Here is a 23618-nt window from a genome sequence, read left to right as displayed (position 1 = left end):
ATGAATGCAACGTTGTGTCAAAATTTAAAAGCATCGGTGAATAACTTTTGAAGATTTAAGATTTTCAACAAACGAACATAAACATTTTTATTTGTATAAAATAGATTACACAAAGTGTTTTACATAGTGACCTATACATAATAGTAAAAAACTATATTCTTATTATTTTTTCCAGAAAATAATTATTTACAAATTCATGATTTTCATGTTGCTGTATGTCTACCCTAAAGGCACTTGACCTTATATTATTATGCAAGGGTAAATAATTACGGATATGCAACCCTGAGTGTCCTTGCCATTGCTGCCGTTTTATTTTTTCGTCCTTATTAATAGTGCCGGCAAACCTCTTCCATTATCTTTCCCTTATATGGGAAATATCCTTCACCCTACGTTCCTTTACTTATGTTACCTAAATTCTTAAAAAATATTCCACTACTAGATCTAATAAATTTTATATGCAGGATCACTTTATCTTTATAAATTTCACGATCAAGTTAGCACCAATACGTAAGGATTACTGGTAAAGAGAATTTTTTTTTCTGAGAAATGAATATTAAACTTCTCATAACTTTACTCGTTTTTTTACATAGAACATTTGTTTATTGCTATGAATACTAACTTCTGCCTAAAGCCCAATACAGACATTACGGTAAGCTTTGAGGAAAAGCCTTGAAACTTTGTTTAGATGTCCGCATTGAGTTCTATATACCGCCCTTTCTATTTTTAGAACGATATTTATACACGAGTTTGCGAAGAAATATGGACAATAAATTGAAGAAAAGTTTTTATTTGTACACACATTTATGTATGTGCGAATGTATATACATATATATATATATATATATATAATATATATATATATATATATATATATATATATATATATATATATATATATATATATATATATATATATATATATATATATATATATATATATATATATATATATATATATATATATATATATATATAATATATATATATATATATATATATATATATATATATATATATATATATATATATATATATATATATATATATATATATTTATATATATATATGTTTATATATATATATATATATATATATATATATATATATATAAATATATATATATATATATAAATATATATATATATATATATATATATATATATATATATATATATATATATATATATATATATATATATATATATATATATTATATATATATATATATATGTTTATATATATATATATATATATATATATATATATATATATATATATATATATATATAAATATATATATATATATATATATATATATATATATATATATATATATATATATATATATATATATATATATATATATATATATATATATATATATATATATATATATATATATATATATATATATATATATATATATATATATATATATATATATATATATATATATATATATATATATATATATATATATATATATATATATATATATATATATATATATATATATATATATATATATATATATATATATATATATATATATATATATATATATATATATATATATATATATATATATATATATATATATATATATATATATATATATATATATATATATATATATATATATATATATATATATATATATATATATATATATATATATATATATATATATATATATATATATATATATATATATATATATATATATATATATATATATATATATATATATATATATATGGTCCTGGTACCAACCGTAATGTTTGATAGATGTTCGAATGATGCAATAAGGAATGAATGCAAGGCTGTGGATAAGCGTAGTCGATGAAATTTAAAAAAAAAAGCGTATTGAGATTTGCACGAGAGGAATGTATGAGTACGGAGAGAATGGTAAAACAAATTTAAGAGGCGAATGTAGTTGGAAATAGGAGCAGAGGAAAACTGATTTTTTTTGGCAAGATTAAGGTTTCCAAATACTTAAGTGTGGTTAGGTTAGGAGTCGCTTATCATCGGATTTGTAAAAGGAGATGCGTAATTGTGAAAGAGCCGATGAATCATTTCAAAAGCAGATTGGTGTGGCGTTCTATTCTCTCCTACCCCTGCAGGGAAGCGGTGTGATAGTTAGTTTTTTTTGTATTGAATTACTTTGTATCATATCAGCAGAATTAAAATGTACACAAAAACAGAAACGATCTTAATTTTTACGTTATATCTAACGTAAGTGATACTTTTTTTCTGGAAAAAACTTTTACTAAGTTTGACGCATTTCGATATGTTGGTTATTTACTCGTAACTTTTTTCAACATCTGAAAGCTCCAATATATTTTCTGCAAAGTTTTCAATTTTCAGGGCTCATGAAGTTCCAGGATCAAGGCATAATTATTTCATCTGATTGTCGGAATGCTACGCGCAAGCATTTTGCAAACTTTGGGGCTACCTGAAATTCTGAAACTTTACTGAAATTTATGATGGAGCTTTTCTACGCCGGAAGATTGATGGTGCGAGCACTGTGTATTTAGGGCTAAACATTTGCCCTAAGTTTAAATTCTGGAGTTACGTTTTGAAGTTTTGTTGGTAAATAAATAAATTACTGCCCCGATCTAGTATATGCACTTAGGGTGTCACACCGTTTAATTTATGTGCAATGGTTAATACGACAATTTTACAGACTACGTCAAAAGTGAGCACACCGATTTATTAAAATATTTAATTGTAATTATGTAACATCTTGTTAGCTTTTGACCTTTACTTTGAATTAATTTTTCATTCGCGTACATTTTTCTCCTTCATATCTGCTTATTCGCACCTAATTGTGCATAGGACACTGCATCGTATTGACATAGTGTCATCTTGATCGTTACTTACACGAAGGTAAGGTTATTACTCCTGCACTTCAGGGACCAGTCCAGGGTAATATTAAATAAATATTGTAGTGTAAAATCACCAATAATTATTTTACTTTCTTCTCCCTGGGTATCGAACCCGGGACCTCCAGCACGGTAGTTAAATAAGCTAAATATTACACCGCGGAGGTGGCTTGAGTAGGTTCATGTTAATACGCACACACATACTTTATAAGTATAGTAAAAATGTACGTGTTTATTTGTTAAAAATCTTGATTCTGAAATCGATAAAAATGCCATCATAAATTATTCACTGATTGCTTGAATTATTTTTTTACTTAAAAAAACATAATCGATTATCTTATTTATTTTTTAAAGAATGGGTGAAAACATGACGAGGACTAGAAATGCACTTGTGATGGAACAACTCTATGTTTTACTTCCAAACATTAGTGTTGGAACCAAGACTCCATTGTACACTGCTAGTGTAGCCTTATTTATTTTGCTTTAATAATTTTTTTTACAAACAATTGATTTAAGAAATGCATATTTTAATATTTTATGTATTCAGCATAACTCTTTTTCATATCGTTTTTTAAATGTAGATTATATTAATAAAAAAAGACAATTCTTAAAAATCTTGATTTTTAATAAAAAATAAATACTTATTTTTTTATCATATTTATCGAAACAAAAAACATTTCCTCAGAAAAGAAACGAAATACTTACCTAATACTTTCGAAAGCTAAGAGCATATTTGGAAAATTTACAAAAAAGTTTGAAAGATGAAGAAAATGTAATTAAATACAAAAGTCAAATTTGTAATTTCAATTTAAGTTTATTTTCATTAAACAGAATTTTATTTGTTTTAAAGTTGACATATAAAAACAAATATTCAATATTTAAGCGTTATGTCTTCAAAAAATTTATTAAATTTTTATATGGGACTCTAGTTTATAAATTAATATTTATGTTGTAAAACTTCTTAATTCCATCGCTCTTATAAATATAAAACCCGCATATTTTACGATAAATAATTTATGATAAGTTCTTGAAAACTCAAGATCAAAGAAAACTTTAAGATGATGAAAGAAAAAATAGTTTTAAAGAAATCTTTCGTGGAGTTAGCGAAAAGGAAAATATAAAAATTAATCAAAACTTTTATTAAAACACAAATTAATATTATTTATTTTATTTTATTTGTCACTCTGTTTCCCGTATTTTCGTTGCAGTAAAGACCTTTTCTTTCTTCCTTAAATAATTTATTCGTTCTATTGCCTTTGTATTTTCACTTGTTGATGGGAACATCAGTAGTTCTCATAACTCGAAAAGTTAAAAAATAAACTGAAAACAATGAAAGGATTTTATTTTTATTATTAGAAGTATAATGTTATTTTGTAGTTATGAAAAATTAACGCCTATAATTAAATTTAAAAAAATAGTAGTTGAATATAAATAAAATATATTTTTAAACATTTATTTAATCTTTACTCGCTACGAGACAAAAAAATTGCTGTTATGACATAATGATATCAATATAAAAATAAAACGCTTTTTTGACACTAAACGTGAGCTTATACAATTGTTTTATTGTTATATCTCAACAAATATGAATGACAATTGAACAACATGAAGTCGAGATAAGACTTGTCATAGGCTGGTCGGTTGACCATTTTATACACGTGTAACATTCACCAATTTACCCATGATTGACGACCACAGTAATAAAATTTTACAAATTTCTATCCTTCAATTGACACCTTCTTTCACATAAAGTTCTAAGCATCATCTATGCTTAATTTGAGTAAGTTTTTCATTTAACAAAGACATTTATGGAATTTATATTAGATTCTTCCCGAATTTACATACTAGGAGACGCTTGAAAATATATTATAATGTAAATTTTTATTTAACATATCTGACAGTTACAATATGTATATTGTTACAATATACACAATATTTCATATGTAATTATTACATAATTAATTCTACCATATATTCAGTGTTCAATTTTTGTTCACAAATCTGTGCAAGTACACATAGAAGTTTTTATTATTATTATTTATTGATATCTCAACATAGGTAAAAAAGAATGGAAAGAAAATAGTCTAGGTTTTATTGTTTTATTTTTTTATTTTAATCTTACTATTGCCCATGAATTACAAAATAATGCTTTTTTGTTGTTGTTTTTTACATACAAAATAAAAGATACTAGAGAGTAAAATACAAAATTATAATTAGGTGATTGAATCAGCTTTGAAAAACTGTTATATTTGACAAATTACAGTTTCGTGTCGTGTGTACTGTATGTTGGTATGTTCCACCTTCTAGGTCCAGATTAATTAAATAATTAGTCTTCAGGACACGTTCTCCCGTGGATACCACGCCTTGCTTCGCTAATAGTACGAAATCAATAAATTCTTATGGTGCTGACCAGAAAATATAATAATGTATTAGAAAAGTCGAACGTACTGGTTCTTGGCGATTACTTTTTGTTTTCCCTTATTAGAAAAAGGGTGGAATCTGTTGTATGAAATATTCAGTAGGTCTGTGGAATGGCGGGTTTAACGAATTTCCATAAGAATCTTTATTCTAGAGCCGTGTTCGATCGTGGGTCTAACAGTAGTCGAGGTCTGATCTCCTGGTACTACGGTATATGAAGTCAAACATTGCTTCCAAAAATCTCAAATATACGTATAATATTTTATTCGCATAAAATGGTTAAATAGTGGTTTAATAGTTTTAATCATGAAATTAAAATAATTTTACATTTTGTCATCTCAACAAAGATGATGAGGTATATGGATGTCTGGGTATATATGGGTATATAAGGCTCACAACCTGTCCAAGTGTTACACGTGTAATACTTGTGACTGGTCATAAGTCCTGTAAATACCTAGACTTACATATTCTTCTTCTATGTTGAGAAGTCGAAATTGAAAAATTATTCTTATGTGGGACCCATGAAAATTTCAAAATGAAAAATTAATTTATATTTTTTTTGTTTCTTTTTGTTTCAGGTTGGCGTTAGTGGTAATTAAGGTGTTTTTATTTGGAAGTGAAGTGTTAAAATACATTTGTGGTTTGGTTTTGTGGTTTAATATGTGAAATATTTTGTTCGATTTTGTCGTTAAAATATGAGTGAAACATAAATATTAGATCGTATTTAGCCAAATTTATCTTTGTATATAAATTCAGAGTACTGTGATTATCACAATGATGTTGCATAGAAGTTCTTCTTCGCGACGCCGTAGAGCGTCGAGGAGTGCCGCATCCTCTCCGCAGGGAAGGCCTGTACAACAAAAACCAGAAGGCGTAGCCGCCCCTGCAACATCGCTCTCGCCAGCTCGCAGGGCCAGTGTAGCTGTCACCTCAGATACAGAAAGCCTCCAGCTTCCACGAAGTCCAAGGCGAAGTCCCCGACACAGTCTCGCCCCAGACCTCGACGTCAGTCCGGGAACTCCTGACTTAGAGGATAGAACAATGCCCATACCTTACTTGGACAGAAGCCCGAGACACAGTCTAGCTCCAGATATGCCGAGCTTTAACAAAAGCCCAAGGCATAGTCTGGTACCAGATTACAACAGAAGCCCTCGAAACTCTCTAGTTCCAGAAAGCGCTTCCAGAAGCCATCGAAACTCTCTAGTTCCAGACAGCGCTATGAGTCCAAGAAACAGTCTCGCTCCCGGTTTGGAAAGGTCATCCAGACAAAGTAACGCTCCCGATGGTGGTTACGGATCGAGATTAAGTTTGAATCCGCTAGATTTCAACAGAAGTCCGAGGAACAGTTTAGTACCCGATACAGCCAGAAGTCCGAGAAACAGCTTGGTTCCGGATACTTCTAATTGGAGTCAGCATAGAAATTCATTAGTTCCTGATGTTGGTAGAAGTCCGAGGCACTCTCTGACCCCGGCGCAGACTGAAATGAACAGGAGTCCGCGAGGGAGTATTGGTCCAGAGAGTCCGCGGCTAAGTCCCCGGGGCAGTTTGGGTGACGGGAGCCGAAGTCCAAGAGGGAGTATCGGAGGAGGAGTTATCACTGATTCGGGGCTCCGCAGTCCTCGTGGAAGTATCGGCATGATTCCCGAAATCGGCAGGAGTCCCAGAGGAAGTATCGGGGGGCCAATTGCGGAAGGGAGGAGTCCGAGGGGTAGCATCGGAGGCGGGGAGAATGGACGCGGAGCTAGAGGAAGCCTGACTTTGACCTTCCAGGAGCCACCTAGCTCTGGTACGAGAAGAGCCAGCGACGATAATGGTGCTGCTGGTAAGTAACAATACACTCATTAGTAATTTAATTTGAATGAAGTCTAATTGTATCATACATAAATGCTGTCCATAACGTTCTCCCCTATAGCACTTTGTTGAGAGCCGGGGTTCTAATTAACCATTTTAGCACTAAATATTTTCCATAGAACTATCAAGAAGCGCGACCACGCTCTTCCGTACTAAAATGGTTAACAGCTAACTGGCAAGTGATTAGATACATACGTATCTGCTTACGCTCAAACGCTATAAAGGTTTCTAACTGTCTAAATTAAATAACAACAATAACAAAAAATCACGTTCTGGTTGAACTTTTCGTTGAAAAGGGAGTGATTTTTCTAAACACATGTACCTCGCTGCACGTTTGCAGTAAAAAAATGCGTAAATAAAGAAGTGTTATATTGTATTATTATTTTTTTTTCCATTTTCCTTTACGAATAATAAAAGTTATTTATTGGCAATTAAAGTTTTTACTAAAATAATGAATAAACCATGAACCAAATATATTTAACACGATTTTAACCCAAAATAATGAAATTTAAATAATTTTCATTTAAATTTTTCAAAAATTCCTCGAGTATTAAAAATACGTATTCAGTATATGGGGAAAAATTGTTCAGCCTGTAAAGTGTACTCAAGAGATTAGATCCGTTTCTAGAGCCGTGCGCTATTGAATATTTTATGATACTATTGGATCCTCTACTTTATACGGAGCCTTAGACAGGCTTTTTCAATGTAAAAAGTATACGATAATTATACGTTCAGTAGAATTAGCTGTACACTATATTGTCTTCTTCTTCTTTTTTTAAAGGACTATGTTTTATCATTCTCCGGTCCGCTCCTGGGAGGTGGAAGATCAGCTATCTCTCCATCGTTTAGGTGGTCTTCCTGGGGGTCTGCTCCCTCTTACCCTGCTGTCCACTCGATCCGAACTCGCTATTCCAACATGATTTCTCCAGAAACGTCTTCTTTCTCTTCTCTGCCGCGCAACATCTTCCACATCGCAGATTTTTCTTATTTCAGAGTTTCTTACTATGTCGCGAAGTGTTAGGTCTGCAATGGGTCGTAGAGTCTTCATTTCGGATGTTCTAAGAAAGCTTTTCGTTCTCGCGGTGTCGGCTCTTGTATTATATTGTATTTATACTTTATGTATTGTATATATATTTAATGTACATATATTATAATATATCCAAGACAGACTTTGCGTTGTTGGATATTTGTTGGTACAGAAATAAATATTTAAAAAATATAAAAAAATTAAAACATTTCGTGATACTATCAGGGATTAATAAAAATAAAAATAAAAGGATTATTTTAACTGGCATTGAGTCTTTCACTCAACGGATGGAGTACCGTAGAACGGGGCTACTTGAAATTTATGTGTTACTTGAGCCCGGTACAAAAAAGATTTAAATCTGTATTTGGTCTACAGTAATGAACGTATCGTGACAGTATGTGTCACCTATCAGGGAAACAATGAATCATTTCGATACGTTTATTATTGTAGACCAAATACAGATCTAAATATTTTTTTGTACCGGGCCCAAGTAACACATCAAAGTTCAAGTAGCCCCGTTCTTCAGTTTTACCTTTTTATTGTGGATGCCTCAACAGAGACGAAGCATCTATTGTTTTTGCACAAAGAAAACATAAGAGCATTTCAGCACTCTTAGCAATTAGGTGTCTTCAGTGATCACTGTGAACCCCTTTGTAATGTTCACCATACTACCCATTATTAAACATCTACAATTCATAATTTTTTAAAGTTGTATATATGCTTTTGTAAGTGTTTTTTTTTTATTTCGATAGACATAGAATTTCAATACATGGTGGTGCCATCGGTTAAAATTTTTGAGTTATTTGTGTCCTTGCCGCCTCCGTAGTGTAATAATGGTCAGCACGCTTGGCTACCGTTCTGAAGGTTCCGGGTTCGATTCCCAGGGAGGGATAAAATAAATACAAGTGATTTTTTCACTCTAATATTTATTCAATATTACCCTGGACTGGTACCTGAAGCGGAGGGCTGATCACCTTTCCTTCACATGTTAACGATCAAGATAACCCTGCGTTTATATGATCCAGTGCCCTATGCACCATTGGGGCGCAGATGATGGTTCGAAGTCTTCTCCAAGTGGACATACTTGAGATTTATTCTGCATCGACACACACACACACACACACACACACACACACACACACACACACGCACACACACACACACACACACGCACACACACGCACACACACGCAGACACACGCAAACACACACGCACACACACACACACACACACACAAATACATATATATCTTCCCTCGGGAAAAGACATGATAATATCAAAATTAATGAGGATCAAAATCATGAAAGGTATCTTTTTTCTTTTGAATGTTTGGAATACGTTCGTCGATAATTATGAATGTAAATAATAACAAACAACCATTTTACAGACAAAAAGGGAGATCGAATAATAATACATACACACTAAGGATCTTATTTAACTTATTTGTGTTTTACCTCTTATTTCCATAATTCGAAATTTTAGATGCTCATTATAATGACATGTTCATGCGCCTACACGCTCTTTTCTGCTGTTAAATATTTTGAGCTTTTGAGAAAGCACAAATGTTGTAAGAATTATAAGATAATGAAAACGAAAAATTGTTTACTGAATTATAAAACAGTAAACATATTTAAACACACACGTGCATCTTTTTTTCCTCATTCGCGACCATAGTGCATAGGGCTCTGCCTCAAATTATAATGTAAAGTTAATCATCAATTATTATTTTTCATTGACAAGGTGGTCAGTTTTTTGACGATTAAAAAAGAGAAGGATATTGGTACCGCAAAGCAAAATATGACACAAAATGCCAAACCCTCTTCTAGTGGAACGGAAGTCCTGTTGACGACAGTCAACAGTCCGGGTTTTTTGAGGACTTTTACGTAGATTTCTCCCAGCAATGAGCAAATGCTAAGAAGTTCCTGATTTGGCCACATAGTTTATCCTTCCTGTTATCAATGCATATTAAAATAAAACATGTTCTTAGCTGAAGAAACAATAATCCATTTAATGATCTATAAGCTTTGTATATATTAAGTTACGTAAATAATAAATGTGACTCCCATAAAAAAGGTGGCCAGTTTCACGATTCCATTGGACTCCACAGAGTCTACTGGACTTACATTTGAAATAAACATTTGAATGAAAAATTATTCACTTAAATATACCACTTTAATGAGTTTTATTTATATAAACGACTAGTTTCGAAAACTTACAGATGTTTTCATCTTCTGGTAAAAATTAAAACAGTTAGTTACCAGAAGATGACAACATCTGTAAGTTTTCGAAACTAGTCGTATATATTGTAAATAAAACACATTAAAGTGATATTTTCAAATGTTTGATTAAAAAAATCAACACGTCTTTCCACAAAGTAAATGCCGAATCAATAAATAATTAAAATCTGCACGTTTATTTTGATCCTCATGAAAATCGTTCGCCTCAATATTGTAGTGGTTAACGGGATTGGCTACCCTGCTGAAAGTCCCAGGTTCGATAAATGTATCTAAAAGTTCTCTCTCTCTCTCTCTTTCTTTCTCTTTCTTTCTTTTTTCTGAGCCCTATCCGCACTTAATTAATTTAAATACGGATGTATTTGTACATCTGTGTGATGTTATTGCCAGAGATTGGATATAAATGGGAGTTACCCTTAGGTAGATTCACAAAACCATTCCACAGTCCCACTGAATATTTCATACAATCTAAATCTACCCTTTCTGCCTGGCTGTAACTTAATAGTTCTCTAAGGGTCCAAACACAGTCGAGCCTTGTCGGTCGCGTAAAACACCCACACATTAGAGCCTCTTTTTACCTGATTGCTAGCACAGCATGAAGTATCAGGGTTTTCCATGTTTTCACTTTTCACAAATCGTTTATTTATCGTTAATCAAAGATGCAAGAAAAATACGATCCGTTTTATTGTTGGGATTTTTTAAATACGTATACAAACTATGTATAATTGTTTCTTTTGAAAAAATCGTCCTGTTTCATTACATGTAGGTACCATATACAAAATCAACAGTATTTTTTTTTTTAATTACCGATTTATAACTAGTTTTCTTTGAATTCACAATATTTTTATACTTTTGTTCACAAATTTTGGATTCGTCTCACTAAGGACACATTTATAAAAACAACTTTTTAGTGAAGCTTATGCAGAATTTGTGAACAAACATTTGCACACACTCAAAATACTGTTAAAATGCATCTGTGTTTAGAATTTAAATTTATTCGGTTAACCAAGCTCCAGTGTGAATGTGCCGTTTTAAGCTAGGGTATCAACCAGGTAAACAGCGCGTATTCCCCGCTACCATCCAGCTCCATTGTGAAAAGACCCTAAGGATTCTTATATAGGTCGGGTCATACTTTTTCTTATCTTTTGGGTTAGCTACACAGACTATACCGTATCACGCAATTTGGCGATAACTCACCTTATGCGATTGTACCATTTGTATGCTTGCTATACGATGTTATTACACCCTTATGTTTGTGTATTTCTGCATACATTTGTTGTATATGTATTTTTATTAAAAAACACAATAAAAAATTGAAATAAAAGTTACTGAGGCGTGTGTAATTTAACAACAAAGCAATGACATAAATCATACGATAACACTTCATTTTGTACAAGTCTACATTAATCATGTTACGATTTAGTGCTCTACGAAATTACTTTAAAAGTTATCGAATTTGCGATTCTCACATAGGAGATACATTTATAGAGAATGATAAGGAATTCGCCTACCTTGCATAAGATCTTGATTTACTTTTTTTTTTCAAACCAATAATAATTTATATTTCATGATGGATATTACATGACTGATTATTTTTTAAAGAAGAGATAATTGTATTTTACGAAAAATATAAAGAAAATGAAAAATAATTATTTTACACCATTTAACAACATAAATATTTTTCATATACATAGTAAACATTTCACAACTTATTGTATTCTTTGATAAATGTGAAAAAATATTTAAAAAGAAATAAATTTATGAAAATAAAACATTTAAGGTCATTTTTTACTTTATTAATGTAAACACGACTAGTTTCGAGAACTTAAGATATTCTCATCAATAGGCATTTGTATGTACAAAGTTTGTATTTTCACCTATAGTTCTCGAAACTGGTTTTGTTAAAATCAATGAATTAATAAATGTTTTGGGTGATTTTTTAAAAATAGTTTAATCATCGTGTTATTTCATAAAGTAAATACCAAATCTAATAATCTTCTGAAAAAAAATGTATATAAAACGTACAAACTATCACTGATCCTAACCGTACGATATCAAATACCTTCTATTTGAAAATCTATTAGGATCGCTTATTTATATCTACCTATTAAAAAAACAAACCCTTATACGTTGGTTATATTCAGTATTCATTGAAATTAGGGCCTGTAGGGTAGTTCAAAATGATAGAGCTTTTAAAGTCGTTATGCCTTGCAAAACTGTATAATTATCTATAATGATGTAATTATAAAGCCTAAGTTTGATGATTGTCAAATAATTTTGATTGACTAAACTGGATCGTTTTCAAAATAAATTATGAGGCATTTATAACGCATAAAAGAAAAACTAAGCCCTCGCACTATATATACTCAGTAGTCGAGATATGACGTCATAGTGTCAAGTAAAAAAATACATAAAACTTTGGTAAAATAAGCACTTAGGCGTTTGTCGTATGTAATATTGTAAATCCTTTTACGGTATAAAACTTTTACAACCCCATCGAAATAATACGATTACGGGGGTACATAAGGATATTAAAAACTTTTCCAATGCCATGAAATTAGTTTTTATTTTCGAATTTTTCTAATTATTTCAACCTAAATGATAGAACAATGGTATAAAAATATTATAATTGATTAGATTTAAGTTTTGTACTAACCATTTTCCAATTTTTTGGTGGAACTGAATTTTGTAAAATAAAATAATAAATTTAGAGTTTGATAGTAATTGTTTAATGTAAAATACGTGAAAAAACTGTATTTTTGTTATTTTATTTTATAATGATTAAAGAAAATACTTGTTTTTTACCACTTGAGTTTTATTATAGACTACATGTTTCAGAAGTTAAACTTCCATCATTCAGGTCTGTATAATAACATGTTATTATACAGACCTGAATGATGGAAGTTTAACTTCTGAAACATGTAGTCTATAATAAAAGTCAAGTGGTAAAAAACAAGTGTTTTCTTTAATCATTGTAACATGTCTTACTACAAAGTTAATGCCGAAACAATAAATTAAATATTTTATTTTATATTATATACTAAACTATATTATAAACTATAACTATTATTACGCCATTTCTCAGCAGGGGTACATAGGGATGATGGAATGCCAATCTACTGTATCTTTGAAGTTATGTTTCGCCTCTTCAACATCCATGCGTCTCCTGTATGCACGCCAATTATTTGGACCTCTGATCAGTCAACATTGAGGAATTCGAAGTAGATAATTTGAAATCTAAAAATGTCCTCAGCAGATGAGCTTATGATACGCAAGCTAACAGGAATACAAGTACGAGTACGGGTATAAAACTACGGGTGCCTTAGTTGTAGCTGTTTTTTTCCATTCCTAATATTTTAACTCAATTTCCTTACTCATATATAAATTTGTTTAAACGGGACTCTCACTTACATCATCTGTATCCTGTAAAACTTTGTCCACTCGCTTATGGAAAAGATTATCTCAACATCATATAAATCTTGATCTAGTTAGGGTCGCGTTTATCTGATGCGGTGACTTATTTACTGCTTAGATATGAGACAAAAGACGAAGAAGAAGAAAAGCTTAACTAATACTCACAAACAAAGATTTAACATTTCTGTTAAAAAAACGTAATTTGACTGTGTAAAGAGTTGTTTTTTTTAATGGATATGTTCGAGATAAGGGTTGCTTGAGTTAATTTAGCGTGGGAGTTGTAAAGGTTTCAGAATTAAGGGCGGAACAGTCCACACTGTTAATTTGGTTAAACTTTGAGAAAAGTCGAAAAATTTCACCGTTAAAAAAAATATTTATACGCTTTCTCTCCAATTTAATGCTCGTTCGAATGAAATAGGAGAAGGATTGAATGTTATTTATTAATCTCACGGTTTTTTATTTAATATATTTTCGGTTTGGGTCTAAAACACCTACTACCAGTTCGCCAGGTTTCGCAGCTTACCAAAAACCATTTACGCCACAAAGCTTTTAAAATGAAGATTTATGTAGGTACGTTTTTAAAACTTTATTGAATGAGCTACAGTTTATTTTACGAATCTGTTTTGTAAAACTTTAAAAATCCTTTCGATACTAAAATTGCCATTCGCGTTTGAAATGGGATCACCGTAAAATTCTTAAAGTAGTTAGTGAAATCGTAATTAGAAGTTCATGATAAATAACAAATCTAGGCATACTGGCATACACTACCAGGTTCTCATAGAACTAGCGATGGACGATCGAATCGAATAACGACTGCTTTAAAATAAGGCATTATTTATTTCCGTTTCAGGATTCATTAGTTACTTTTAACTAAGCACGGCAATCAGAGCATATATTTGGTTACGTCTTGCGTATTTATCGCTTTTAATATATTTAGCAATACACGTATGTTATAAATTGAGAAAACGTTTAATTACGTCCTAATTGGAATTAAAAAAATAGAAACATATTAAAAGACTAAACCATAACAAAGAATGAGCGGTTTTTTCTATTCATTGAATCATTTGACATGGTTTTTAATATTATTATTATTCATTATTAGTTGCTTTATAAATTTTCCATGCCCATTTTTTCAAGGATTTATGGCATTTTCTGTTAAAATATATTAAAAAACTGATGTGATGTGTTTAGTTAATAATAAGTAAATAAGGTTAATCCCTAAAAAAAATACGTAGGGTGAATACCCAGTTGTATGGTATAAATATGTGTACTTAGGTTTTTTTAACTGTCTTTTTCTGTTTAAAAGAAAATAATTGTTTTTATAATATTCTAAATGATTACATCGTCAGCAGTACGTTTTTATTAACAAAGAACTCAGGATCAAAATTCAAAAATAATTGAAACAAGCTTTAGATTGCTGATTAACTCACAATTCAAAGAACCCAGTATACCTGTACCACTTAAAGTACTTGAGAGAATGATAATTTAACGTTTTGAAATAAAGCTCCTTTGACGCTCTTGAAATGACACGAATAATAAGCTTATTTATCTAACAAGAAAAGCGATCTGTGGAACCGTAACAAAACAAGGTTTGGTAAAGAGATGTTATATTGAGATGATCATTGTTTTTCTCGGAAGAAAACAGTTGAATGCGTAGGTGTATCGTTTTTCACGCGGGTGAAAATTGTTTTTAGGTGTTTATTCCCTCCTTTGAAAATACCAACATAAACATATATTCTCGTGAAAGCAATAACGTTAAAGCAACATTGATTTTACTTAACGTTGAATTTTATTTCACCTTGTGTCATATTACACTAGTCCAATTGGTGATGTTTTAACAGTTTAATAATATCCTCTAATTAAATTCCTGTTCAGTTAAAAAATTAGTGAAATATATTACACGTGTATAAAGTGATCATTTAAACCTTCATTTAACAGGCAAGCCCTGTAAATACCGAGACGTCCATATTCTTCTTAATGTAAATTAAGATGTCAATATAAAAATTACTCCTTTGAGAAGAAACCAGATTTGTGAATCATGATTTGGGCACACTAATATTTTTGTAAATACAAGTAATTGTTCCCTTCAATATTTATTTAATATTACTCCAAGATGATACTGCTTACACTCGATGAAGTACCCTAAGCACCATCGGGTGCAGATAAGGGCTAGAAGAAGAAGATAATCAAACTTTTATCTCTAAGACCTTCTGTGTCATTTTAACTCATTTATACTCGAATTACTCTTGATTATTTGATGGATAATATTGCAACGTTACTTACATACATATATTAAACTCGTTATTTATATTTTTCCCTAATACATTCAAATAATCTATTTTTGAACTTTTTAAATATTTCTTTTTATCCGTTAATTTATTTAAAATCTTTTCCGCCGTATATTTATGTATTCGTACATCACAAACTGGTATTTGTTACTCGTCGATTAACTTTGTAAAATAAAATAAACATTTCGCTCACTCCTATCAACAACGTCATAAGTATATCAAAAAAACTTGATTTTTCAAGAGATCGTTTTTAAAGTTTAAAAAAAATATATAATGTATTAATTAAATTGAATAAATATCATGCCATTTATTGAACTTTTTACTGTGCAACGAATCATTTAAGGTAACCCCTGAATATTTTTCCTTTATTTGAAAAATATTTACTTTAGTTAAAAAAAATAATTAAACACTACCTATTCTTCAGAATGCAAAAACATCACTTTTTGCCCTGTAGCGGGTAAATATTAATACATTGTCTGGGCATTTCGAAAACACGCACAACTAAAAAATGCCGATTTTTGATATATGACGTTGTTGAAAGGAGTGAGCGATATATCCTTTGTTTGTTTATAACGATGATGATGGTGAAACAATTACATCATTTAAACAGTCATGTTTTCAACCAAAATAAAATAACCATTTGCCTCGGTCGTGATACGTGCGAATGAGACACTTTGTTCATACAAATTTATGTTAATTTATTTCGGCAAGCACGTCTCGATACAAATTGTGTTATCTCGGAGTTGAAATGTCAAATGTGTATCAACAGTTTGTAATTTAATTGCAAGCGGCACTCTCTCACAGCTCGATAGTAAATTGGACACATTATTTCTATTTGAAACGAAATCTCTCAGACATGTTGAGAGATATTTGTTTCGCCTACTTTCAAAATCCACCAGATCCAATTTAATTAGATTTAAAAACAAAAACTCTATCGGAATGCCAATTGTTGGTTTTATTATTTAAAATACTTATATACTTGAAAACCCTGCTAAAAAATACTTAAAAATAGCGTTGTATTTCAAATTCCGCTATATTCATGGAATTTATTTTCTGACCCATATCGGCCAATCACAGAGCGGGGATAGGTCAAACATTAAGATGACGTCATTATCAGTTATTGTCTCGTGTTTTCTTTTTTAATACTTAAAAATAATCTAAAAAAATGGGAAAATTCTTTATTACATAATATTTTATCTAAATAGAGACAAATCTTTGAAACATAAATGTTACCCGGAGAATTTTGCAAATTTTATAAAATCGACTTACATGGATCTGGCGGATTTTGAAAGTAGGCAACACATTTGTGGGATGAGTTTTATTGGAAAAGCTCAGTGCTGGCAGCGAATAACTAAGCGTTTGTTGCGATATGTACTGAAAATTGTATTTGCCACGTTTCAGGGCCAGTTTATGAAATTTTAAGGGTTGTTTTTCATGATGATATACTATTCAAAAGATTTAAAATCCAAACTGAAGAAACTTTGATCGAATTATTTGTGATTTTGAGAGGATAATTTTTTTTGATGGAAAAATAAAATCGTTGATTTTTATGACTGTTATTGTGTTCGCATGTTGACTAAAAAAATTATCTTGTCTTCAGTTGTCACAACTTGAGAACATGGATGAGATTCATATCAAATTCGTTCACATATATTATTAGGAGAGAGAATTTGTACTTTCATTTCAATATTTTTTATTAAGTTTAATTTGACGTCCGCCTCCGTAGTGTAATAGTCAGCACGCTCGGCTACCGTTCTGGAGGTCCCAGGTTCAATTCCCAGAGGGGGTCAAATAAATATAAGTGATTTTTTCACTCTAATATTTATTCAATATTACCTTGGACTGGTACCTGAAGTGGAGGGCTGATCACTTTTCCTTCGTGTATATGATCAAGATAACACTGTGTTTTTATAATACAGTGCCCTATGCACCATTGGGGTGCGGATAAGGGTTTCAAAATAAGTTTAATTTGATCAGTTAGTTATTATCAATTAATTGTTATTTATTCATATTTATTATATCAGGCAGTGGATTTTTTACCCTGCAGATAATATTTGAATTAAAGTTGCATGTAATATTGATGTAGTATTTGCAAGATGCATAATCCAGAATAGATTTTATACTCTTGTGAAATACAAAATTTACGTTAATAGGATGAAAAAAAACAGCTTTTTGATAGTTATTGTTTTGCAGAATGAGTTTTAGGAGTTAAATGTTTAAGCGTTTTAAATAAACAAAAAAATACTCGAAAATTGAAGATAAAATTAAATACATTTTTTTTACTCAAACTATTCTATAAAATGTTTTTTTAGAAAAGCACTGAAATTGGTCTTGATGAAATAAAAAAATTCTTTCGTTTCCGCTCTAATATCCTCGATTCCATCTTAAATAACCGAACAATTGAATGAGAAACAGCTTATAAAGAATGTATGGTACGTCTTTATAAACTCTTAACCACAAAAATGTGTTTGTATTAGACATACAAAGATGTGTTTGACGAAACGTAAAAGGTTTTTTCTCTTTAAAATTAGCCACTTTGAGGAATAACCCTCTGATGTTTCAAGAACTGGTCCCGAAATTGAGTGAATTGGCAAATACGTTCTGAGAATTCTCGCCGTTCAAATTGATTTCGTTAGATACCAATTTTATTTAGTACGTAAAATGGACGAGGAATTAGCCAGGTAAAATGATGGAATTGTTGAATGTGTATTATTTCGTGGAAAACCATTTTCTATTTGTAATTTGATAAAGAATATTGAAAAGCTCCATAAAATTCATCAGTTTTCGTGACAAATATGAAACATGGGGGGGTATTTTTGAAATGAGTGTGATAAAGAATCAAACAAACGTTGAATTAGTTAGAAAACATTTTTTTTATTCATTTCGCAAGATTTTTTGTCTGTCCAAATACTTGTTCACAAATCTGGATTATCTCCAAAAAGGAGTTTTTTTTATATTTCAACAAATATGAAGAAAAGTATAGACGTTTTGGCATTTCCGAGGCATACTACCGTCATAGACTGGTTTAAGTGATCAATTTATACACGTGTAACATTCACCAATTCTACCGATGATAAACAACCACACTACATAGCATAAATAGAAGTTCCAAGAATGTGAGAGGTTGTCAATCATGGATAGAATTGGTGAATGTTACACCTGTGTACACGTGTGTAAAGTGATCAATTAAACCAGCCTATGACGGTCGTAAGCCCCGTAAATCCCCAGACTTCCTTACTCTTGTTCATATATGTCAAAAAATAATAGTACTTCATTTTATGCATACAGATAATGTGAAACCTTTGTATTGTTGAATTGAATAATAAAAAAAAGTATTATACTTTATAATGAACCACAGGTGTAGACATTTCGCTCACTCCTTTCAACAACGTCATAAATCAAAAATCGACAATTTTCAGTTGTGCATGTTTTCGGAATGCTCAGAAAATGTACTATATCCCAGCAAAAGAGGCATATTTTTAATTTAATATTTACCCGCCACAGGGCAGAAAATGTTGTTTTTGCATTTTGAAGAAAAGGTATTGTTAATTATTTTTTTATATATGTTAAATATTTTTCGAATGGAGAAAAAACATTCAGGTTTTACCTAAAAAGATTAGTTGCACAGTAAAAAGTTCAATAAGTGGCTTGATATTTATTTTTAATACATTGTATTTTATTTTTAAACTTTAAAAACGATTTCCTGAAAAATCAAGTTTTTTGATGTACTTATGACGTTGTTGATAGGAGTGAGCGAAATGTTTATTTTATTTTACAAAGTTAATCGACGAGTAACAACTACCAGTTTGTGATGTACGAATACATAAATATACGGCGGAAAAGATTTTAAATAAATTAACGGATAAAAAGAAATATTTAAAAAGTTCAAAAATAGATTATTTAAATGTATTAGGGAAAAATATAAACAACGAGTTTAATGTATGTATGTAAGTAACGTAGCAATATTCTCCATCAAATAATCAAGAGTACCTCGAGTATAAATGAGATAAAATGAGAAAAATGACACAGAAGGTCTTAGAGATAAAAGTTTGATAATCTTCTTCTTCTAGCCCTTATCTGCACCCGATGGTGCTTAGCGTACTGCATCTAGTGTAAACAGTATCATCTTTGAGTAATATAAAATAAATATTGGAGGGAACAATCACTTGTATTTAAGATGTGTTGCACAGTAAAAAGTTCAATAAGTGGCTTGATATTTATTTTTAATAAACTGTGTTATATTCTTATACTTTAAAAACGTTCTCCTGATAAATCAAGTTTTTTGATTTATGACGTTCTTGAAAGGAGTGAGCGATTTGGGAATTTACTTCTTTTTCATAACATGTTTTATTTATGCGATAATGCTTTTCTGTCAATCTTATGCACCATGTAGTTAGTCAATAAAGGTACAGATTTATTAAGAATTAAGTTTTGTACCGATATTTCTTGGTGGGACTGCATTTTATAGAATAAAATAAAACTTTGTAGTATTTTCCATATGAATTTAATTTAACCAACAACTGGGTTTCATCGAAACCGGCATAATCAGACTGATGATGTCAGTTACGACGAAACCCGATTTAAAATTTAAGCCCGAATTAAAACATTAAATTAATTAAAAAAACGTGACTTAGTTAAGTCAAAGACAAATTCATGGTATTTCCAATTAGTTTTTATTCATAGCTCGTATTAAATTTACTATCGAAACAATTAAAAATAGGCTGAACAAAAAAGAAATAAACGTAACTAATTATTTGCATATTTTTAATTAAATTTAACTTTTTTTTCAACCCCTATGAAAAGTCATACAGAAACAAGTAAAAGGTGAAAAAGGAACTCGGATAAATTTAATATTGGCACGTCACGTCCAAACATAAATACCTGTGAATTATATAAGAGAAAAAAGGAATAGGAGCTTTAATCCATTTTAAGGTATTAAGATTCCATTAAGGGTTGGTTCTCCGTGGAATTAAAGAATATCGGACATAATAAAATATTATTCTAAATTTGGCACAAAGATCCAAGGGGTCTTTTTGAATATTTGAATATAATAAAGGATAGCTTTTGTCTTTCCAACAAATCGCTTTGGTCCCTTATGCGAAAGGCATATTTTTGCATTTAGATTGTATTTCAAGACTCATTTTCATTTTTTTCAATGTTTGTTTTATTACGAAAGCGATTATCCTCTGAAATGGACTCTTTTGAATTTCATGAGATTAAATGAAGCTGTTATTTTTTGAAAAGTATTCAATGATTGTTTTTTGAGAATCGATTTGACAAGTGAAGTTAAGCGAAAAGAGTTTAAAACATTCTTTCACGAAAACAAAGAGCTTTTTATATTTTATAATGTTTTATTTACGTTAAAAACTTTATTGTATTTTTTTATAAACATGATCTCTATCCATTTATTTTTCATTAAATTAGACTTAGCCATAACAACGCATAGCTGGGTACAGCTAGTAAATATAACTTTCCAAATATAAAGTATCTCCCAGCAATGTTTTTAACTGTTTATTTTTTTATACTTTGAGTGCAAAGTTGAACGAACTCCAAATAAGAACCTTATCGTGTTACCCTAAGAATGAAAAGAAGCGTAATGTTTCCCGGAGCAATATTAAACCTTCATACCTTTTAGTTGGAAAATTTTCATTTTCTCCGTACCACATTCTCGCATCAATATGCCATTTCAAACGTAATAAAAAAGGACATTGAATTTCAAATAAGGTACATTATACTCGTAGTAACAACGTTTTTATCAGAACATGATGAAGTCAGGTATTGCGTAATATATATATATGTATATATATATATATATATATATATATATATATATATATATATATATATATATATATATATATATATATATATATATATATATATATATATATATATATATATATATATATATATATATGTATATATATATATTTATATATATATATATATATATATATATATATATATATATATATATATATATGTATATATATATATATATATATATATATATATGTAGATCGGCAGCAAGATCAAGATATACAAAACTTGTGTCCGACCCATCATGACGTATGGAATCGAAAGTAGAGCAGACACCGCTGCCACAAAAAACACGCTTAGAGTGTCAGAAATGAAGACTCTGAAAAGCATAACAGGCAAGAGTCTTCGAGATAGACTGAGAAATGCCAAGATCAGGGAAATATGCGAGATCGAAGATGTCGTTAGGTGGGGAAGGCAACGAAGAAGACAATGGTATGCGCATGTGAGAAGAATGGAACCATCCAGACTCCCCCACATCGCATTGTACGGCCAACCCCATGGTAGACGACTCCCGGGCAGACCACCAAAGAGATGGGCCGATAGCTGGGAATCGACGTCGCAGGAGGCTAATCCCTCTTAAAAACAGGTCGTAAGGCCTACAATAAGAAGAAGAAGAAGAAGAAGATATAAATATATATATATATATATATATATATATATATATATATATATATATATATATATATATATATATATATATATATATATATATATATATATATATATATATATATATATATATATATATATATATATATATATATATATATATATATATATATATATATATATTTACATTCGTAAGCTACCCGGGCAGGGGATGAAAAATGAATAATTGGTGATAACGTTAAGAGAAAAAATAATGGCTCTCGAAAATTTTACACTTATTCCAATAGCAAAGTAAAAGACCTCAGGGTTTTACCTCATCCTCCATATTCACCAGATCTTGCTTCATTTGATTTTAATCTATTTTGGTGTCTAAAAGTTTCCAAAATATAGTCGATTTAAAAAAAATAAGAGGTATTAAAAATGCACAAAATATATGCGAATAAGTTATCATTATTGATGGAAATTATATTTTGTAATTTTAGCAACAACAAAAAATTAACCAATTTTATTGCGACACTAAAATAATTGGTCCACCATATACGATGTATGAAAGAAAACTGAATAACATATTAGATTTACCTTTTGTACTGACATTCCTTGGTGGAACTGCATTTTAAAGAAAAAAAAACTGATTTTTTTCCAGAGGAATTTTATTTGACCAGCAACCGAGTTGCTGACGAAGCTGGGTTACGAGTTGCTTCGTTAAATAAAATTCACGTGGAAAAAATAACATAATTTTTATTTTATTCTATGAATAACATATAACATATACCAAGATGACAAATATACATAACAAAGCCTTATTTTACAGTCCCTTTCCGTCTTTTATCGATTACAGATATCCTGAATTTCGAAACGCTTTAAGGAAATTTTTACCCTTTCAGGTAAGCAAACCCTTGGTATTCAAAAATGAATCCTGTTTCGATTGACACATATTGAGTTTGTTCTGAGACAAGGGACCAGTTTGGGCAGGTTTTAGTAACATTCATTGAAAAGTACCAGGTGTGAGACGAAATGGTTCTTCATACGCAATGAAAGGGGATATTTTTAGGACAATTCGATCAAAATAAG

General features: G+C 30.2%; 1 protein-coding gene across 1 annotated transcript in view; it reads left to right on the top strand.

Moving 5' to 3' along the window:
• Positions 1–5879: 5879 nt before the first annotated feature.
• The window catches only part of LOC148299547 (uncharacterized), a 69559-nt gene continuing 51820 nt past the window's right edge, over positions 5880–23618 (top strand). The window contains exon 1 of the mRNA XM_088275949.1: positions 5880–7125. Coding sequence (XP_088132075.1) covers positions 6078–7125 — 1048 coding nt within the window. The 5' untranslated portion in view covers positions 5880–6077. The remainder of the gene's footprint in view (positions 7126–23618) is intronic.

The sequence above is a fragment of the Brachycentrus maculatus genome, unplaced genomic scaffold (genome assembly GCF_059751285.1).
Source record: "Brachycentrus maculatus isolate JH-2025_06_01 unplaced genomic scaffold, ASM5975128v1 h1tg001092l, whole genome shotgun sequence".
Classification (NCBI taxonomy): Eukaryota; Metazoa; Arthropoda; class Insecta; order Trichoptera; family Brachycentridae; genus Brachycentrus; species Brachycentrus maculatus.
Note: the sequence above shows the minus strand (reverse complement) of the source record. Positions and strands in the feature narration are given on the sequence as shown.